Here is a 15,381-nt window from a genome sequence, read left to right as displayed (position 1 = left end):
GTTTCATAAGAATAACATCACATTCATATGCATTTAAAGAACAACTTTTATATTTTCTGTCCGGGGGGGGGGGGGTATCGTATCATTTTTAGTATCTATGATGCCGTGCATATTATACAAGATGAAGAACGAATACGAAAAATTTAAGCAAAAGGCCTGGATATAATATCTGAGGTAATGATGAACGAAAATTAAGCACAAAGAATTTGCAGCTAGAAGATATACAGCAAATGAATATCACAGAATATCACAACGAATCACAAATGAAATCACAAAAGAAATTAGGAACAACTAATCATGTGGTCAGAAGAAGAGCGACTGGGAGAATCATAACGAATGGCAAACGAAAATAATCAGTTTGAAGACGAGATCAGCGGTTAGAAGACATGCGACAATGAGCATCATCGTCAGCGGTTAGCAGACAAGCAACAGCAAGAATCACAATAAATCACAAGCGAAAATGGTGCACAACAAAACCTGCGGTTAGAAGACATGTGACAACGATCATCAGCAATCGAACAGGACACAATCGAAAAGTAGTCAAAATTACAATGAAATGAAGGAACCTGTTTTCTTAGCGGTGCTCAAAAACGAAGTAAAATTAATGCCGAGATCGTCGATCGTCCCCAAAAGTGATTCTGTGAAGGATAAACATGACGGAAGAATTGAATTTACGCCAAAGTTTTCTCATTCAAGTGAACTTGCTTATTTGCCACCCCATGACTTAAAACTAAAGAATAGCATAAAAAATATGCTAATACATAATTTAGACATTTCCTAAAGTTTTTGTAAACGGGACACGCCGGGTTTCTGTTGGATTATGTAACCATGTACTTGAAGCCAAAATAATTACTGGGTTAAAAAAACCGGAAAAATTAATCTAAGGTGGGGAGACAATCAACTGCGAGATTCCCATATATACAAGCCTAGTGCGTGCCAAGCATCAGGGACCAAGCAAAGCTCGGTCCCCTGGTACTATATATTATGTTATATCCCTACGACCTGCTATACACTTCCACAGAAAAGGGGAGGGACGACTTTATACCGATTTGTCTTGTATTTTGTAAGGTACAATTTCAGATTTGGCCTGGTTCGGGCATTTACTGCATCATCTTGCTGTAAGGTATAGCATTATTGAGGTTAGGCAAGCGACCTTTTCTCAAAAGACATTATTAAGTGGTCACACATAGTTCGTGTGGCCACTTATAATAATCTACTAATATACTTTGCTATAATTCCTACTGCTCTTTTCTGAATTGCTTCATGCTTCATTCCCACGCTTCATGCTGAAGGGACGATGATCCAGTTGGGACAAAAAAAGGCAGATTTTCTTGCACAAGCCTTTTCAAAGGTCTCCCAACTAGATGACGCCGAGTCTCCCCTATCCCCTTTTCGCCAATAACAGATGCGAAAATCACCAGCGCTAACATAACTACTAGTAAGGTGCTCAGAACACTAAGCCAGCTGGATGTCACCAAAGCTCTAGGACCAGACAGGATTCCCAATCTCATCCTTGAAATATGTGCCCCTGAACTTGCTGGTCCTCTCGACTCTACAGAAAATGCTTTGCAGCGGGATCATTTCCGAAAGCCAAAAAAATTGCTCATGTGGTCCCTGTTCCAAAGGCAGAGCTGTCCTTACTAATGTAGGATTGTATCGTCTTATAAGTCTGCTGTCCTGCGTAGGTAAAGCTTATAAAAAGTATCATTAATAAGACCCTTTAACAATACCTCGAATCACATCTGTTGTTGGCAGACAGGCAGTATGGTTTTCGCAGAAAACGATCTACATTAGACTATCTGATTGTGCAGCATCAAGAGTGGGTTGAGCTCCTTTCTCAGGGGCACGATATTCGCCTTCTCTTCTTTGACATCACAAAAGCCTTTGATCGTGTACGGCACAAGGGAATTCTTTGTAAACTGAAAGCCTATGGAGATGATTGTCGACTATTTGAGGTGCTTTCTGAGTTTCTTCGTCAACGTTCATTGCAGGTTGTACGTTCGACAGTCATTGCATGTGTAACCGTCCATCAGAGATCTATCAAAGCTCGTTCCTGACAATGCAAAGCCCTTGCGATCACCTCGCCGAAGTACAGCTCGACAGGTCTACCTTGAGCAGGGTACTCCCCGCCAAGAATATCTGAAAACGAGTTTCGTCCACCGATCGGTCTCCACATGGAATAGTTTACCGGCAGAGGTAATCTCGGAAAATCCTTCCCTTGACGCGTTCTAGAGAAGGTTTAACAAATACCTCAGTGTTGGAAAATAAGAACCAGGACTAGCGGCATTTCGTTACCTGGGATGGAGCCGCGAAGCTTGTAATAAAAAAAAACGAAAAAAAGACGGTTTCAAGCATTGAGGAAAAACTCCTAAGTAAAGAATAAGTTAATGACATGTTTTAGCGGTGTTGTGATGAATAAAGCAAAATCCCATATCAAATGAATTGATAGCTCTCCATGAAATGAAGAGCTCGATATTCTGAGTTTGCACGACTCTTTATACACTTTGTATTCAGAGACGGTAATTTTACCTTCTTCCAGACACGTGGAAACAACAATTCCACTTCACAATCTTCTAGGGTTGGGATAGTCGAGCAGATCTTGGTAAAAAACTAAGTAACATGATTTGACGTAGCTTGGGTTTTGGCATAAAAAACGTTCCTGATCCAAGCTAACGTTTTCCTATTTGTTCTTTATCGCACCAATTGATGCCACTTTCGTGGGTCTTAGGAGATAGCTGATACACTGAGTTATTGACCGAACCCCTTCCATGCGGCTTGATATTGATACACAATCTAGTTTCTAAACGCTTTAGCTCGGACAACAAAATGGCAACGTTTTTGATGAGCTGCTTAATTACTGGGATTACTTACAAGAGCTTTATAGTTCTTGCATTCCAAAAATACTTTTAAATAAACTACTTGTCAAATATTACCGTATTGGAAAGTCAGATTAACAGAAAAACAACGCCCTTCTTTTGTAGGATGTTTTCTGTCCGTTTTGTTTTTAATATCACACTTTACTTTAGCTCGCAAAAAATTAGCTTAAGCAAGCTTAAGCATCAACAATGATGCGCAAGACTAAGTGGGAATGAAACCATGTGGGAATGAATCGCCAGATTCACTTTTTATGAATGTTTTTTTTTGTGGGGGGGGGGGACTCTAAATATTTTGCGTAACACAGAGAATAAAACGCCTGAGCTTTTGTGTTAGCGTCAAGTTTTAAGCAAATCCCACTGAAATCGTGTTTTCGAACCCCATAGACTGCCGAGAGAGATTTTATGGTAGGAAACTAGTTTCTGTCTATTTTATGCAAATTAAGTATAATATGCGCTTGCAAAAATCCAACAGGGAACGTCGCAGTCAAGATCACTTGGTTTACATTGAACCCAATTTACCTTATGACTAGAATATCAGATTACAAATAAATATAAACTGATCTATTGACTCTTTCAGTCCTTGTGGTCAGAAAAACTTACAGCCAGCAATATTACTGAACTCCTCAGTCAGAAGCAAAGTCTCAGTTATTGCCGCCATAGATATTATTTTTTTTTTTATCTAAGAGTTACTTTAAGTTCTACAGCTTTTAATAGTTAAAGAGTGAGTAATGCTCAAAAAGAAATTTGGCAATTGGTTTCTGCAAGTGAAGATTTATGACAATAGATTGACCTAACGTCAACCTAACTTCGACAAATTTCTTGCTCCTTTTCCGAAACAACGGATTGCCCAGTACGAGTACACGTGGCAGTCTACACAGCAGTACTGATACAAGACATCTATCACCTTTCGGTTTACCAACTTGAATTCTCCCATAGTAAGTTACACCGTGGCAGAAACTTAAGACTTTCATCGAAACTAATGGCTTTGATAGTACTATAAAGGGATAGTGGTGGTAGAGTGCGATTCTTAAATAACGGTTTACCTCACTCGTTGGACCAAAAAAAAAAAAAAAAAGTCATAGAACCTTAGGGATGATCGATATTTTTGGGTTGACTCATGACAGATAATATCGACTGGACTTGTATGCATTATTAAGAAAATATTGCCAATTGCTCAGAAGTGCTCGTAAAAAATAAATAAAAAAAAAATGAAATTTCTGCTCGAAAACCTTAGAAAATGAGGTTAACTTTTTCGAAAACCATAAAAATTTTATTATCACAAATCCTGAATTATTTTTTAATTACAAGAAATACACGATTCGTTTCACAATTTAGAAAATCAATAAAATTGCACACAATGTAATATAGAGCGGTTGCAATGTGACTCAAAATCTTGCAGGAGTTCATCGATGTCGTTGTCGATGTCATCACACGCTATGAGCTAGAAAAACAATAATATTAAACTTTCAATCAAAATTTGGAAAAAAAACTTAGAATTCGAATGAAATTATTGCAAATTTAATACCAAATATAAATTGACGGCCCATTCATAATCGGGATTGTTAGCTACTACATGCTGGCTCTAGCGAGCTGTGTTATGACATTGGAGATTGAAGAATGACGCAGTCTTTGAGTAAACAAATAAATGGGGCGATAAAATAGGATGGTAATAATGATGTAAATACCGCTAAAGATGTGCTGTTCCTTCTTAATACCAAATATAAATTGATGGTCCACCCATAATCTGTATCGTTAGCTACTCGATGCCAACTCTAACGAGGTCTGTTATGACATTGGAGATTGAAGAATGAAGCAGTCTTTGAGCAAACAAATAAATGAGGCGATAAAAGAGGATGGTAATAATGATGTAAATACCAGTAAAGATGTGCTATCCTTCTGAATATCAAATATAAATTGATGGCCTATCCATAATCGGGATTATTAGCTACTCAATGACAACTCTATCCAGCTCCGTTATGACATTGGAGATTGAAGAATGACACAGTCTTTAAGTAAACAAATAAATGAGGCGATAAAATAGGATGGTAATAATGATGTAAACAGCGCTAAAGATGTGCTATCCCTTCTTAATGATAGGCAGCAAAATAGCGCTGCCTAAGTAAGAAACGATATGGGCACAATGTATTTTTTTTTCTTGGTCTTAGACCAGGATACTTCGTATTGAAGGAGTTGTCGTAGAAACTTCGAAAAGGGCTCATTCGATTGGAAATTGGAGGGGCTTGTGCCCTTTTTAATAGTCGAAAGTGATTGGAAGGCAACTAACACCCCTCCCACGCCCACCATTTCCCCAAACACATCCAATCAAAATTTTCCGATAGCTATTTTGTTCAGCGTAGTTGATTTCAGGTAGAAATTATATTTTTGAGGAGGATATTCCCCCACAGCCCTCAGGGCAAGGGTTGGAAGTTATGCCCTGGGAGCATATAAGGTTTTTTATAGAAAGCGTTATCGTAGAACCTTCAAAAAATGCTCGTTCGATTAGAAACTCAAAGGGCTAGTGCCCTTTTTAATAGTCGAAAGTGATTGGAGGGCAACCAACCCCCTTCTCACGCCCACCTTTTCCCCAAACGCATACAATCAAAATTTGAGATAGCCATTTTTTTCAACGTAGTTGAAAGTTCTAGAAATTAGGTCTTTGAGGATGAAAACCCCCCAGCCCTCAGGGCAAGGGTTGTAAGTTATGCCCTGGGGGAATATAAGGTTTTTTATAGAAAGCGTCGTCGTAGAAACTTCAAAAAGGGCTCATTTGATTGGAAATTGAAATGGCTAGTGCTCTTTTTAATAGTCGAAAGTGATTGGAAGGCAACTAACACCCCTTCCACGCCCACCCTTTATCCAAACACATCCAATCAAAATTTTGAGATAGCAATTTTGTTCAAATTAGTTGAAAGGTCCGGAAATTATATATAAAATGATGGAACTCCCCCCACAGCCCTCAGGGAAAGGGTTATAAGTCATGCCCTGGGGGCATATAAGGTTTTTATTGAAACCTTTGTCGTAGAAACTTGCAAAAAGGTTCATTCGATTGAAAATTCTAAGGTCTAGTGCCCTTTTTAATTGTCGAAAGTGATTTGAGGGCAACTAACCCCCCTCTCACGCCTACCTTTTCCCCAAACACATCCAGTCAAAATTTTTATATAGCCATTTTGTTCAACGTAGTTGAAAGTTTTAGAGATTAGATCTTTGAGGATGATAACCCCCTCAGAGCCCTCAGGGCAAGAGTTTTAAGTTACGCCCAGGGGGCACTGGGGGCATATAAGGTTTTTATAGATAGTGACGTTGTAGAAACTTCAAAAAGTGGTCGTTCGATTGGAAATCAGAAAAACTTGTGTCCTTTTTAATATTCAAAAGCGATAGGAGGATAACTAAAACCCCTGTCACACCCATCGATTCCCAAAATACACACTATAACCAATTTAAGATAGCCATTTTGATTCTCTCAGTAATAAAGTCCGGCCATTAGGTTTTTGAGAATGACACTCCCCCCCACAGCCCTTATTGAAAGGGTTATAAGTTATGATCTTGGGGCATATAAGGTGTTTTTTTTTAGAAAGCGTTGTCGTAGAAACTTCAAAAAGGAATCATTCGATTGGAAATTGAAACGGCTAGTGCCCTTTTTAATAATCAAAAGTGAGTGGATGGCTAGTAACCCTCCTTTCACGCCCACCATTTCCCCAAACACATTCAATAAAAATTTTAAGATAGCCATTTTGTTCAACGTAGTTGAAAGGTCTGGAAATTATGTCTTTGAGGATGATAAACCCCTCACAGCCCCCAGGTCAAGGGTTGTGAGTTATGCCCTGGGGCATATAAGGTTTTTATAGATAGTGTTGCCGTAGACACTTCAAGAAAGTCTTATGCGATTGAAATTGAAAGGGCTAGTGCCTTTTTAATAGTCGAAAGTGATTAAATGGCAACTAATCTCCCTCTCACGCCCACCATTTCCCCAAACACATCCAATCAAAATTTTGAGATAGCAATTTTCTTCAACATAGTTGAAAGTTCTGGGAATTAGGTCATTGAGGATGACACTCCGCTCCCCCCAGCCCTCAGGGCAAGGGTAGTAAGTTATGCCCTGGGGGCATATAAGGTTTTTGTTGAAAGCGTTGCCGTAGGAACTTCAAAAAGGCTCATTCGATTGGAAATTGAAAGGGCTAGTGCCTTTTTTAACAACTGAAAGGAATTGGAGAGCGAATACCGCCCCTCTTACGCCCACCATTTCCCCAAACACATCAAATCAAAATTTTGAGATAGCCATTTTTTTAACGTAGTTGAAAGTTCTGGAAATTAAGTCTTTGAGGATGACAAACCCCTCACAGCCCTAAGGGCAAGGGTTATAATTTATGCCCTGGGGGCATATAAGGTGTTTATAGAAAGCGTTGTCGTAGAAACTCAAAAAGGGCTAATTCGAGTGGAAATTGAAAGGTTTGGTGGCCTTTTTAATAGTCGAAAGTGAATGGAAGGCTTGATATTTTTATAGTAAAGATCGATGTGGGTACAATGTATTATTATTTTTTTCTTTTTTTTGCTTAGACTAAGGCAATTCGTATCGAATGATTTTTCTTAGGAACTTCGAAAAGGGCTCATTCGATTGAAATTAGAAAGGGCTAATGCCCTTTCTAATAGTCGAACGTGTTTGGAGGTCAACTAATCGTCCTCCCACGCCCACCCTCCCATTTGCCCACAATGTTTTAAAACAAAATGTTGCCGTAAGATTAAATCGAAATGCACTGTGTTAATGCTAATTTCCAATAAGGCATTTCAGCAGTATCCCAAGAACGACTGAGGGTTTTATGTTCAAAATTTCGGGGCTACTTCTTCTCTTAAAATTTAACGGAATCAAAATAGCGCAAGTGTATCCAAGCTATCACAGAAAGTAAACAGATTTTTTTTTGCGAATGGTATCAAGTTTTCCATTTCAGGTCAACTAGAGGAGGTATGAAACTAAATTAAACACTTCTATTTGTGTTCAGATTTTTAAAAGGGTGTATGTTGCTAAAAATTGCTAAATAATTTACTCCAGCATACAAATAGCAGGCCAAACTATAAATTATTAAAAAAACGAAAATATTTAAAGTAGTATTTTCTTCTTCCCTGAAAAGGATATGTCAATATAAAATGTCCAGAAATTAATTTAAAAAAAAACTTTTTCCACAAGATAACTTTAAAAAAAAAAAAAAGTAAAGAACTCCATTAAACCAAAAATGAGCAACAATAAACTGGAATAATCTACCAAGGGTAAAACTACCACAAATCAGCATCGATAAATAAATAAAACCCAAAACGAACAGAAATTACAATAAATAACCGAGTCAAACTCAAAACGAGCAAAATTAACATGGGTAGTGCTCAAAACCCCTATGCCTTCCCAAGGCCAGAAAATAATTTGCACTTTACTGAACACAATACAAGTAAATGTACATTGTCAGTTTAATATACATAAACTTATATTCAGTATTCAAATGTTAATATTAATTGATTTATTAAAGTTATAAAAGTAAAAACAATTATATTTTTTTTCAATAAAGTGCAAATTACGTTCTGGTCTTGGGAAGGCATAGGGGTTTTGAGCCCTACTCATATTAATTTCTGCTCGTTTTGAGTTTGACTGATCAGGATCATTAGCTACTCGATGCCAACTTTAACGAGCTCTGTTATGACTTTGGAGATTGAAGAATGACGCAGTCTTTGAGTAAACAAATAAATGGGGAAATGAAATAGGGTAGTAATAATGATGTAAATACCGCTAAAAATGTGCTATCCTTTCTTAATAACAAATATAAATTGATTGCCCATCCATAATCGGGATCGTTAGCTACTCGATGCCAACTCTATCGAGCTTTGTTATGACATTGGAGATTGAAGAATGACGCAGTCTTGAGTAAACCAGTAAATGGGGCAATAAAATAGGATGGTAATAATGATGTAACTACCGCTAAAGAAGTGCTATCCTTTCTTAATACCAAATATAAATTGATCGCCCATCCATAATCGGGATCGTTAGCTACTCGATGCAAACTCTAATGAGCTCTATTATGACATTGAAATTGAAGAATGAAGCAGTCTTTGAGTAAACAAATAAATGGGACAATAAAATAGGATGATAATAATGATGTAAATACAGCTAAAGATGTACTATCCTTTCTTAATGCCAAAAATAAATATATTGTCCATCCATAACCGGGATCGTCAACTACTTGATGCCAACTCTAAACAGCTCTGTTATGACATTGGATATTGAAGAATGACGCAGTCTTTGAGTAAACAAATAAAAGGGGCAATAAAATAGGATGGTAATAATGATGCAAATACCGCTAAAGATGTGCAATCCTTTCTTAATACTAAATAAAAATTGATTGCCCATCCATAATAGGGATCGTTACCTACTCAATGCCAACTCTAACGAGCTCTGTTATGACATTGGAGATTGAAGAATGACGCAGTCTTTGAGTAGACAAATAAATGGGGCGTTAAAATAGGATGGTAACAATGATGTAAATACCGCTAAATATACGCTATCCTTTCTTAATACCGAATATAAATTGATTGCCCATCCATAATCGGGATCGTTAGCTACTTGAGGAAAACTCTAACGAGCTTTTTTATAACATTGGAGATTGAAGAATGACGCAGTATTTGAGTAAAAAAAACAAATAGGGCAATAAAACAGGATAGCAATCATGATGTAAATACCGCTAAAGATGTGCTATCCTTTCTTAATACCAAATATAAATTGATTGCCCATCCATAATCGGGATCGTTAGCTACTCGATGCAAACTCTAGTGAGCCCTGTTATGACACTAGAGATTGAAGAATGGCGCAGTCTTTGAGTAAACAAATAGATTGGGCAGTAAAATAGGATGGTAATAATGATGTAAATACTGCTAGAGATTGTTACCATAACCGCTGTTATGACACTAGAGATTGAAGAATGGCGCAGTTTTTGAGTAAACAAATAAATGGGGCAGTAAAATAGAATGGTAATAATCATGTAAATACCGCTAAAGATGAGCTATTCTTTCTTAATACCAAATATAAATTGATGGCCCATCCATAATCGGGATTGATAGCTGCTCGATGCAAACTCTAATGAGCTCTGTTATGACACTGGAGATTGAAGACTGACGCAGTCTTTGAGTAAACAAATAAATGGGGCGATAAAATAGGATGGTAATAAAGATGTAAATACCGCTAAAGATGTGCTATTCCTTCTTAATATCAAATATAAATTGATGACCCATCCATAATCGGGATGGTTAGCTATTCGATGCCAACTCTAACGAGCTCTGTTATGACATTGGAGATTGAAGAATGACGCAGTCTTTGAGTAAACAAATAAATGGGGCGATAAAATAGGATGGTAATAAAGATGTAAATACCGCTAAAGATGTGCTATTCCTTCTTAATATCAAATATAAATTGATGAACCATCCATAATCGAGTTCGTTAGCTACTCGATGCCAACTCTAACGAGATCCGTTATGACATTGGAGATTGAAGAATGACGCAGTCTTTGAGGAAACAAATAAATGAGGCGTTAAAATAGGATGGTAATAATGATGTAAATATTGCTAACGAAGTGCTATCATCTCAACAAGCTCTGTTATGACATTAGATATTGAAGAATGACGCAGTCTATGAGTGAACAAATAAATGGGGCGATAAAATAGGATGGTAATAATGATATAAATACCGCTAAAGATGTGCTATCCCTTCTTAATACCAAATATAAATTGATGGCCCATCCATAATCGGAATCGTTAGCTACTCGAAGCCAATTCTAATGAGCTCTGTTATGACATTCGAGATTAAAGAATGACGCAGTCTTTGACTAACAGAAAAATGGGGCGATAAAATAGGATGGTAATAATGATGTAAATACCAATACAGATGTGATATCCCTTGTTAACACCAAATATCAATTGAAGGCTCATCCATAATCGAGATCGTTAGCTACTCGACGCCAACTCTAACCGATGCCAACTCTAATACCGCTAAGAATGTTCTATCCCTTCTTAATACCAAATATAAATTGATGACCCATCCATAATCGGGATGGTTAGCTATTCGATGCCAACTCTAACGAGCTCTGTTATGACATTGGAGATTGAAGAATGACGCAGTCTTTGAGTAAACAAATAAATGAGGCGATAAAATAGGATGGTAATAATGATGCAAATACCGCTAAGGATATGCTATCCCTTCTTTATACCAAATATAAATTGATGAACCATCCATAATCGAGATCGTTAGCTACTCGATGCCAACTCTAACGAGATCCGTTATGACATTGGATATTGAAGAATGACGCAGTCTTTGAGTGAACAAATAAATGGGACGAGAAAACAGGATGGTAATAATGATGTAAATACAGCTAAGGATGTACTATCCCTTCTTAATACCAAATATAAATTGATGGCCCACCTAAAATTTAGATCGTTAGCTACTCGATGCCAACTCTAACGAGCTCTGTTATGACATTGGAGATTGAAGAATGACACAGTCTTTGAGTAAACAAATAAATGGGGCGATAAAATAGGATGGTAATAATGATGTAAATACCAATAAAGATGTGATATCCCTTGTTAACACCAAATATCAATTGAAGGCTCATCCATAATCAAGATCGTTAGCTACTCGATGCCAACTCTAACGAGCTCCGTTATGACTTTGGAGATAGAAGAATGACGCAGTCTTTGAGTAAACAAATAAATAGGGCAATAAAATAGGATGGTAATAATGATGTAAATACCGGTAAAGATGTGCTATCCCTTCTTAATACCAAATATAAATTGATGGTCCGTCTATAATAGGGATCGTTAGCTACTCGATGCGAACTCTATCGAGCTCTGTTTTGACTTTGGAGATTGAAGAATGACGCAGTCATTGAGTAAACAAATAAATGGGGCGATAAAATAGGATAGAAATAATGATGTAAATACCGCTAAAGATATGCTATCCCTTCATGATCTAACATCACAAATTATAGAAAAGCATGTGTATATAGCACAATGATTTATATAGCACAGAATACAAATAAAAAATAACACATGATGTAATATTGCAATTATACAAATTACGAAAATGACGTAAACACCACAAATGATGATTAATTGCCCAATCTTTAGCTAAATGTTTATCGTATCTCCAGGTCTCCAGAGGCCAACATAGGTGTTCTCACTCCTCCTCAACCCTAATCTATTCAGAATTACATTCAGCGCTCTTACTCAAGTAGGCCCTGTCAGATCTATTTTTTCAACCGCTTCCCAAACTATTTGAGAAAATTCTGCTTTTTGGTAGGCCACAGCTAAATGGCCAAAATTAGGATTTATGGGTCTACTATTCTCATATTAGTTCTAAGACTTAGTTCTTGACTTTTTTACTTATTAAATAAATTCTTGAACCTCATTGCCCACAGCTTTTACCTCACAGCTTATTTTTATAATTAAAATTAGCTGAAAATATTGAAAAACCGGTAAAATTTTCGATGAATTATGACCTTTTTTCCTTGCAAAGCTCACTGTCTTTAAGACAGTGTCTTATAAAAAGTTTTACCAGTTTCTCAGTATTTCCCTTTCATTTAAGTTGTACTTTGACGTTTTCACGCCATCAACTTTCCCTGCTGATAAAGCTCATAGCTAAGGGAAGCATTCAATATAGGTAACTTCCTCAGATCCTAAAATTATGCCCTCATCCCTTTCATTCAGAATCCAAGTGACTTCTAGCTTACTTTTCAAACCTGCTTTCGCATTTTGGACCCTTAAATCTTCCAAAACTCACTATTTTACCAGCTAAATTAGCTAAGACACTTAAATTTTCGAAATAACCAAAATCTATGAGAGTCTTGCCGTCTGACACAGCCTTTGCCGCGCTCCTTAGAATTAAAGCCATAGATAGGAAAGGAAAAGAGAACTCTGCGTAAGCTTTTGACTCGCTAGTAGGTCAACCACAAATCTAACTTCCTGTATTGACAAGAACAATGTTACCTTCACATTGGCACATACACATGAATTTTTTTGGAGGGGTAGGGGGAATAATAAAAAAATTTGGGTTGGGGGCGGGGTTGCAGCAATAAAAAATTTAGGGTTAATCTCTTAAAACTTTATTTACATCATCCCATAATCTAATAAGCGTCATCATGATAAACAATTAATTCCTAATGAAATCAAATTAATACCTTAATAATTACTAAATTTGATGTTTTCACTTTCTTAAAAAAGAAGTTCAAGCAAAGTACTACTGCACCAAAATAAAAAGGATTCGAAAGTGAAACGGAATACTTAGACTTATCAGCGCGTCATTTATATGCTTCCTTATTCATATTATTTATAGATAACGACTAAAGTTAATTATCACTCTGGATAACTCTATTAATAAGCAAATCAAAAATAATTAGCTCCACAAAGTAGCAACATTTTTATTTTCCACACAAATCAAAAATTTTAGTGTTTCATTTTTGGGATGTCCGTTCACATAAATGTTTAGATCCATCTTTAGAATTAATTCCTTCCACTGCTTAGTATTGAAAAAAGTATTTCATTTTGGGTGGTCAATCGTAAATTTCAATTATTCTCCTTGTGATATCAGTAGGCAACGCCATGGCGTTCCTTATAGTGAACGACCACAAGGCTTCAATGTATTTTGTTTTATTTATTATTTTACCCGAGGCACTTTATATGGAAGGAGTGGTCTTATAGACTTCGGAGAGGGTTCGTTTGATTGAAAATCAGAAGTTCTAGTGCCCTTTTTAAGAGTCAAAAGTGATTGGGCGGGCAATCAGCCCCCCCCCCCACCCAAACGCCCTTTTCTCCCAAATGCATCCGATATAAATTTTGATATATATTCAATATAATCCAAAAGTCAGATAACTATGCCTCCGGGGTTGACAATACCCCCCCCCCCCAGGGCAATGGCAGTAAGTTATGCAAGTTGCCTATTGTTAACATATAAGGCTTTTCATTGAAGGGGTAGTCGTTTAAACTTTGGAAGAGGCTTATTTGATTGGATATCCGAAGTTCTAGTGCCTTTTTAAAAGTCAAAAGTGGCCAGCAACCAGACCCCCCACCACACCCTTTTCCCCCCAAATGTATCCAAACAAAATTTTATATAGCTTTTTTTTAAATAGTCCAAAGGCCATGTAACTGTGCCTCCAGGGTTGACAAAACTCCCCACAGCTCCCAGGGCAAGGGCTATAAGTTATGCAAGTTGCCCATTGGTAATATATAAGGTTTTTCATAGAAAAGGTAGTTGTGTAAACTTCGTAGGGGGCTCATTCAATTAAAAATCCAAATTTCTAGTGCTCTTTTTAAGAGTCAAAAGTGGTCAGAGGGCAACGATTCCCCCACCCCTTTTGTTGTCCAAATCCATCCGATCAAAACTTTGAGATGGCTATTTTGCTCAAAATAGTCAAATAATAATGCCTCCAGAGGGTGACAAACTCAGCCCCCGGGGTAAGGGCTGAAAGTTACGCAAGTTGCCCATTGTTAAAATATAAAAATTTTTATTGGAAAATATGGCCTCTATCTAACTTAGAAAGAATTAACTTAGAAAGCCTCTATCTTAAAAAAGGGCATTTGCAAAATTCAGTACCCTTTAGGGGCTGCCTCAATAATGTTGCCCTTGCAGGCATATTTTTATAACTTTTTAATTTGATAAAAATAACTAAACTGAAATGTTAATCGATTGCAGCAACACCCAGGGCAAAAAGCGTGACGAGACGGCACTTCCCTTTGTCTGTTTTGTCCCTTAAAAAGGTCACTACATCTTAGGACCAGCGATCGAATGGACCGTCTTCCATCTTTCTACAATCATTTGTTCTATACGAAGAAGGAGAAAAGTTTACAAAGTGCGCAATGGGTTATAGAAGATGAGTCAATTTTTCAAAACCCATAAATACCAACTTTGATGGAAATTAGAACCCTTTTAGACATAATTTCAAGATTTTCACTTATAAGGTTCCAAATTACGATATCAGCCTCAGGTTTATGAAAACATCAACGAGGTCAGAAGCCCTAAGAAATTTGTTATCGGCATTTGATTTGAGATCAACACTTTCGTGAATCCTTTGATATAAAACTGTGTCGTGGAAAATGATAATCTTAAAATGTTGCGTTTGAAACTAACTCAGCTTTCTTTTTTTTCAAATTCCAACTCCATTAAAACAATTTTCAAACAATTCGTGGTAAAGAATTTTAAACAAGGAACAACTCAGCTTAATAGTAACCAAAACTCTAAAAAAAAAAATTTTGACAAAAACAGATACATCAAAAGAATCGAATTTCTATGCTAACTCCAAATATTAAGTTTAATGTTACCTAAATTAGTTTTTAAAAACAGTCTAGTTGTTATTATTACTACAAAACTAATTAATCAATTTGTTCCTCTTTCACTTTTATACGTTTACAATATAATAATATATTATTATATATATATAATATAATAATATATTTTATAATAGGTGACATATATTTATAATTTTATAAT

The 15,381-nt window shown here is 36.7% G+C and overlaps 1 protein-coding gene across 1 annotated transcript in view; it reads right to left on the bottom strand.

Annotated features, from left to right (window-relative positions):
- Positions 1 to 4,131: 4,131 nt before the first annotated feature.
- The window catches only part of Ssu72 (Ssu72 CTD phosphatase), a 62,122-nt gene continuing 50,872 nt past the window's right edge, over positions 4,132 to 15,381 (bottom strand). Inside the window, exon 5 of the mRNA XM_089088464.1 lies at positions 4,132 to 4,317. Within this exon, the coding sequence (XP_088944590.1) occupies positions 4,216 to 4,317 (102 nt within the window). The 3' untranslated portion in view covers positions 4,132 to 4,215. The remainder of the gene's footprint in view (positions 4,318 to 15,381) is intronic.

This window comes from Artemia sp. Qi Xiang Cuo, chromosome 1 (assembly GCF_049724085.1).
Source record: "Artemia sp. Qi Xiang Cuo chromosome 1, ASM4972408v1, whole genome shotgun sequence".
Lineage (NCBI taxonomy): Eukaryota > Metazoa > Arthropoda > Branchiopoda > Anostraca > Artemiidae > Artemia > Artemia sp. Qi Xiang Cuo.
The sequence above is the reverse complement of the archived record's forward strand: the minus strand, read 5'-3'. Positions and strand labels throughout refer to the sequence as shown.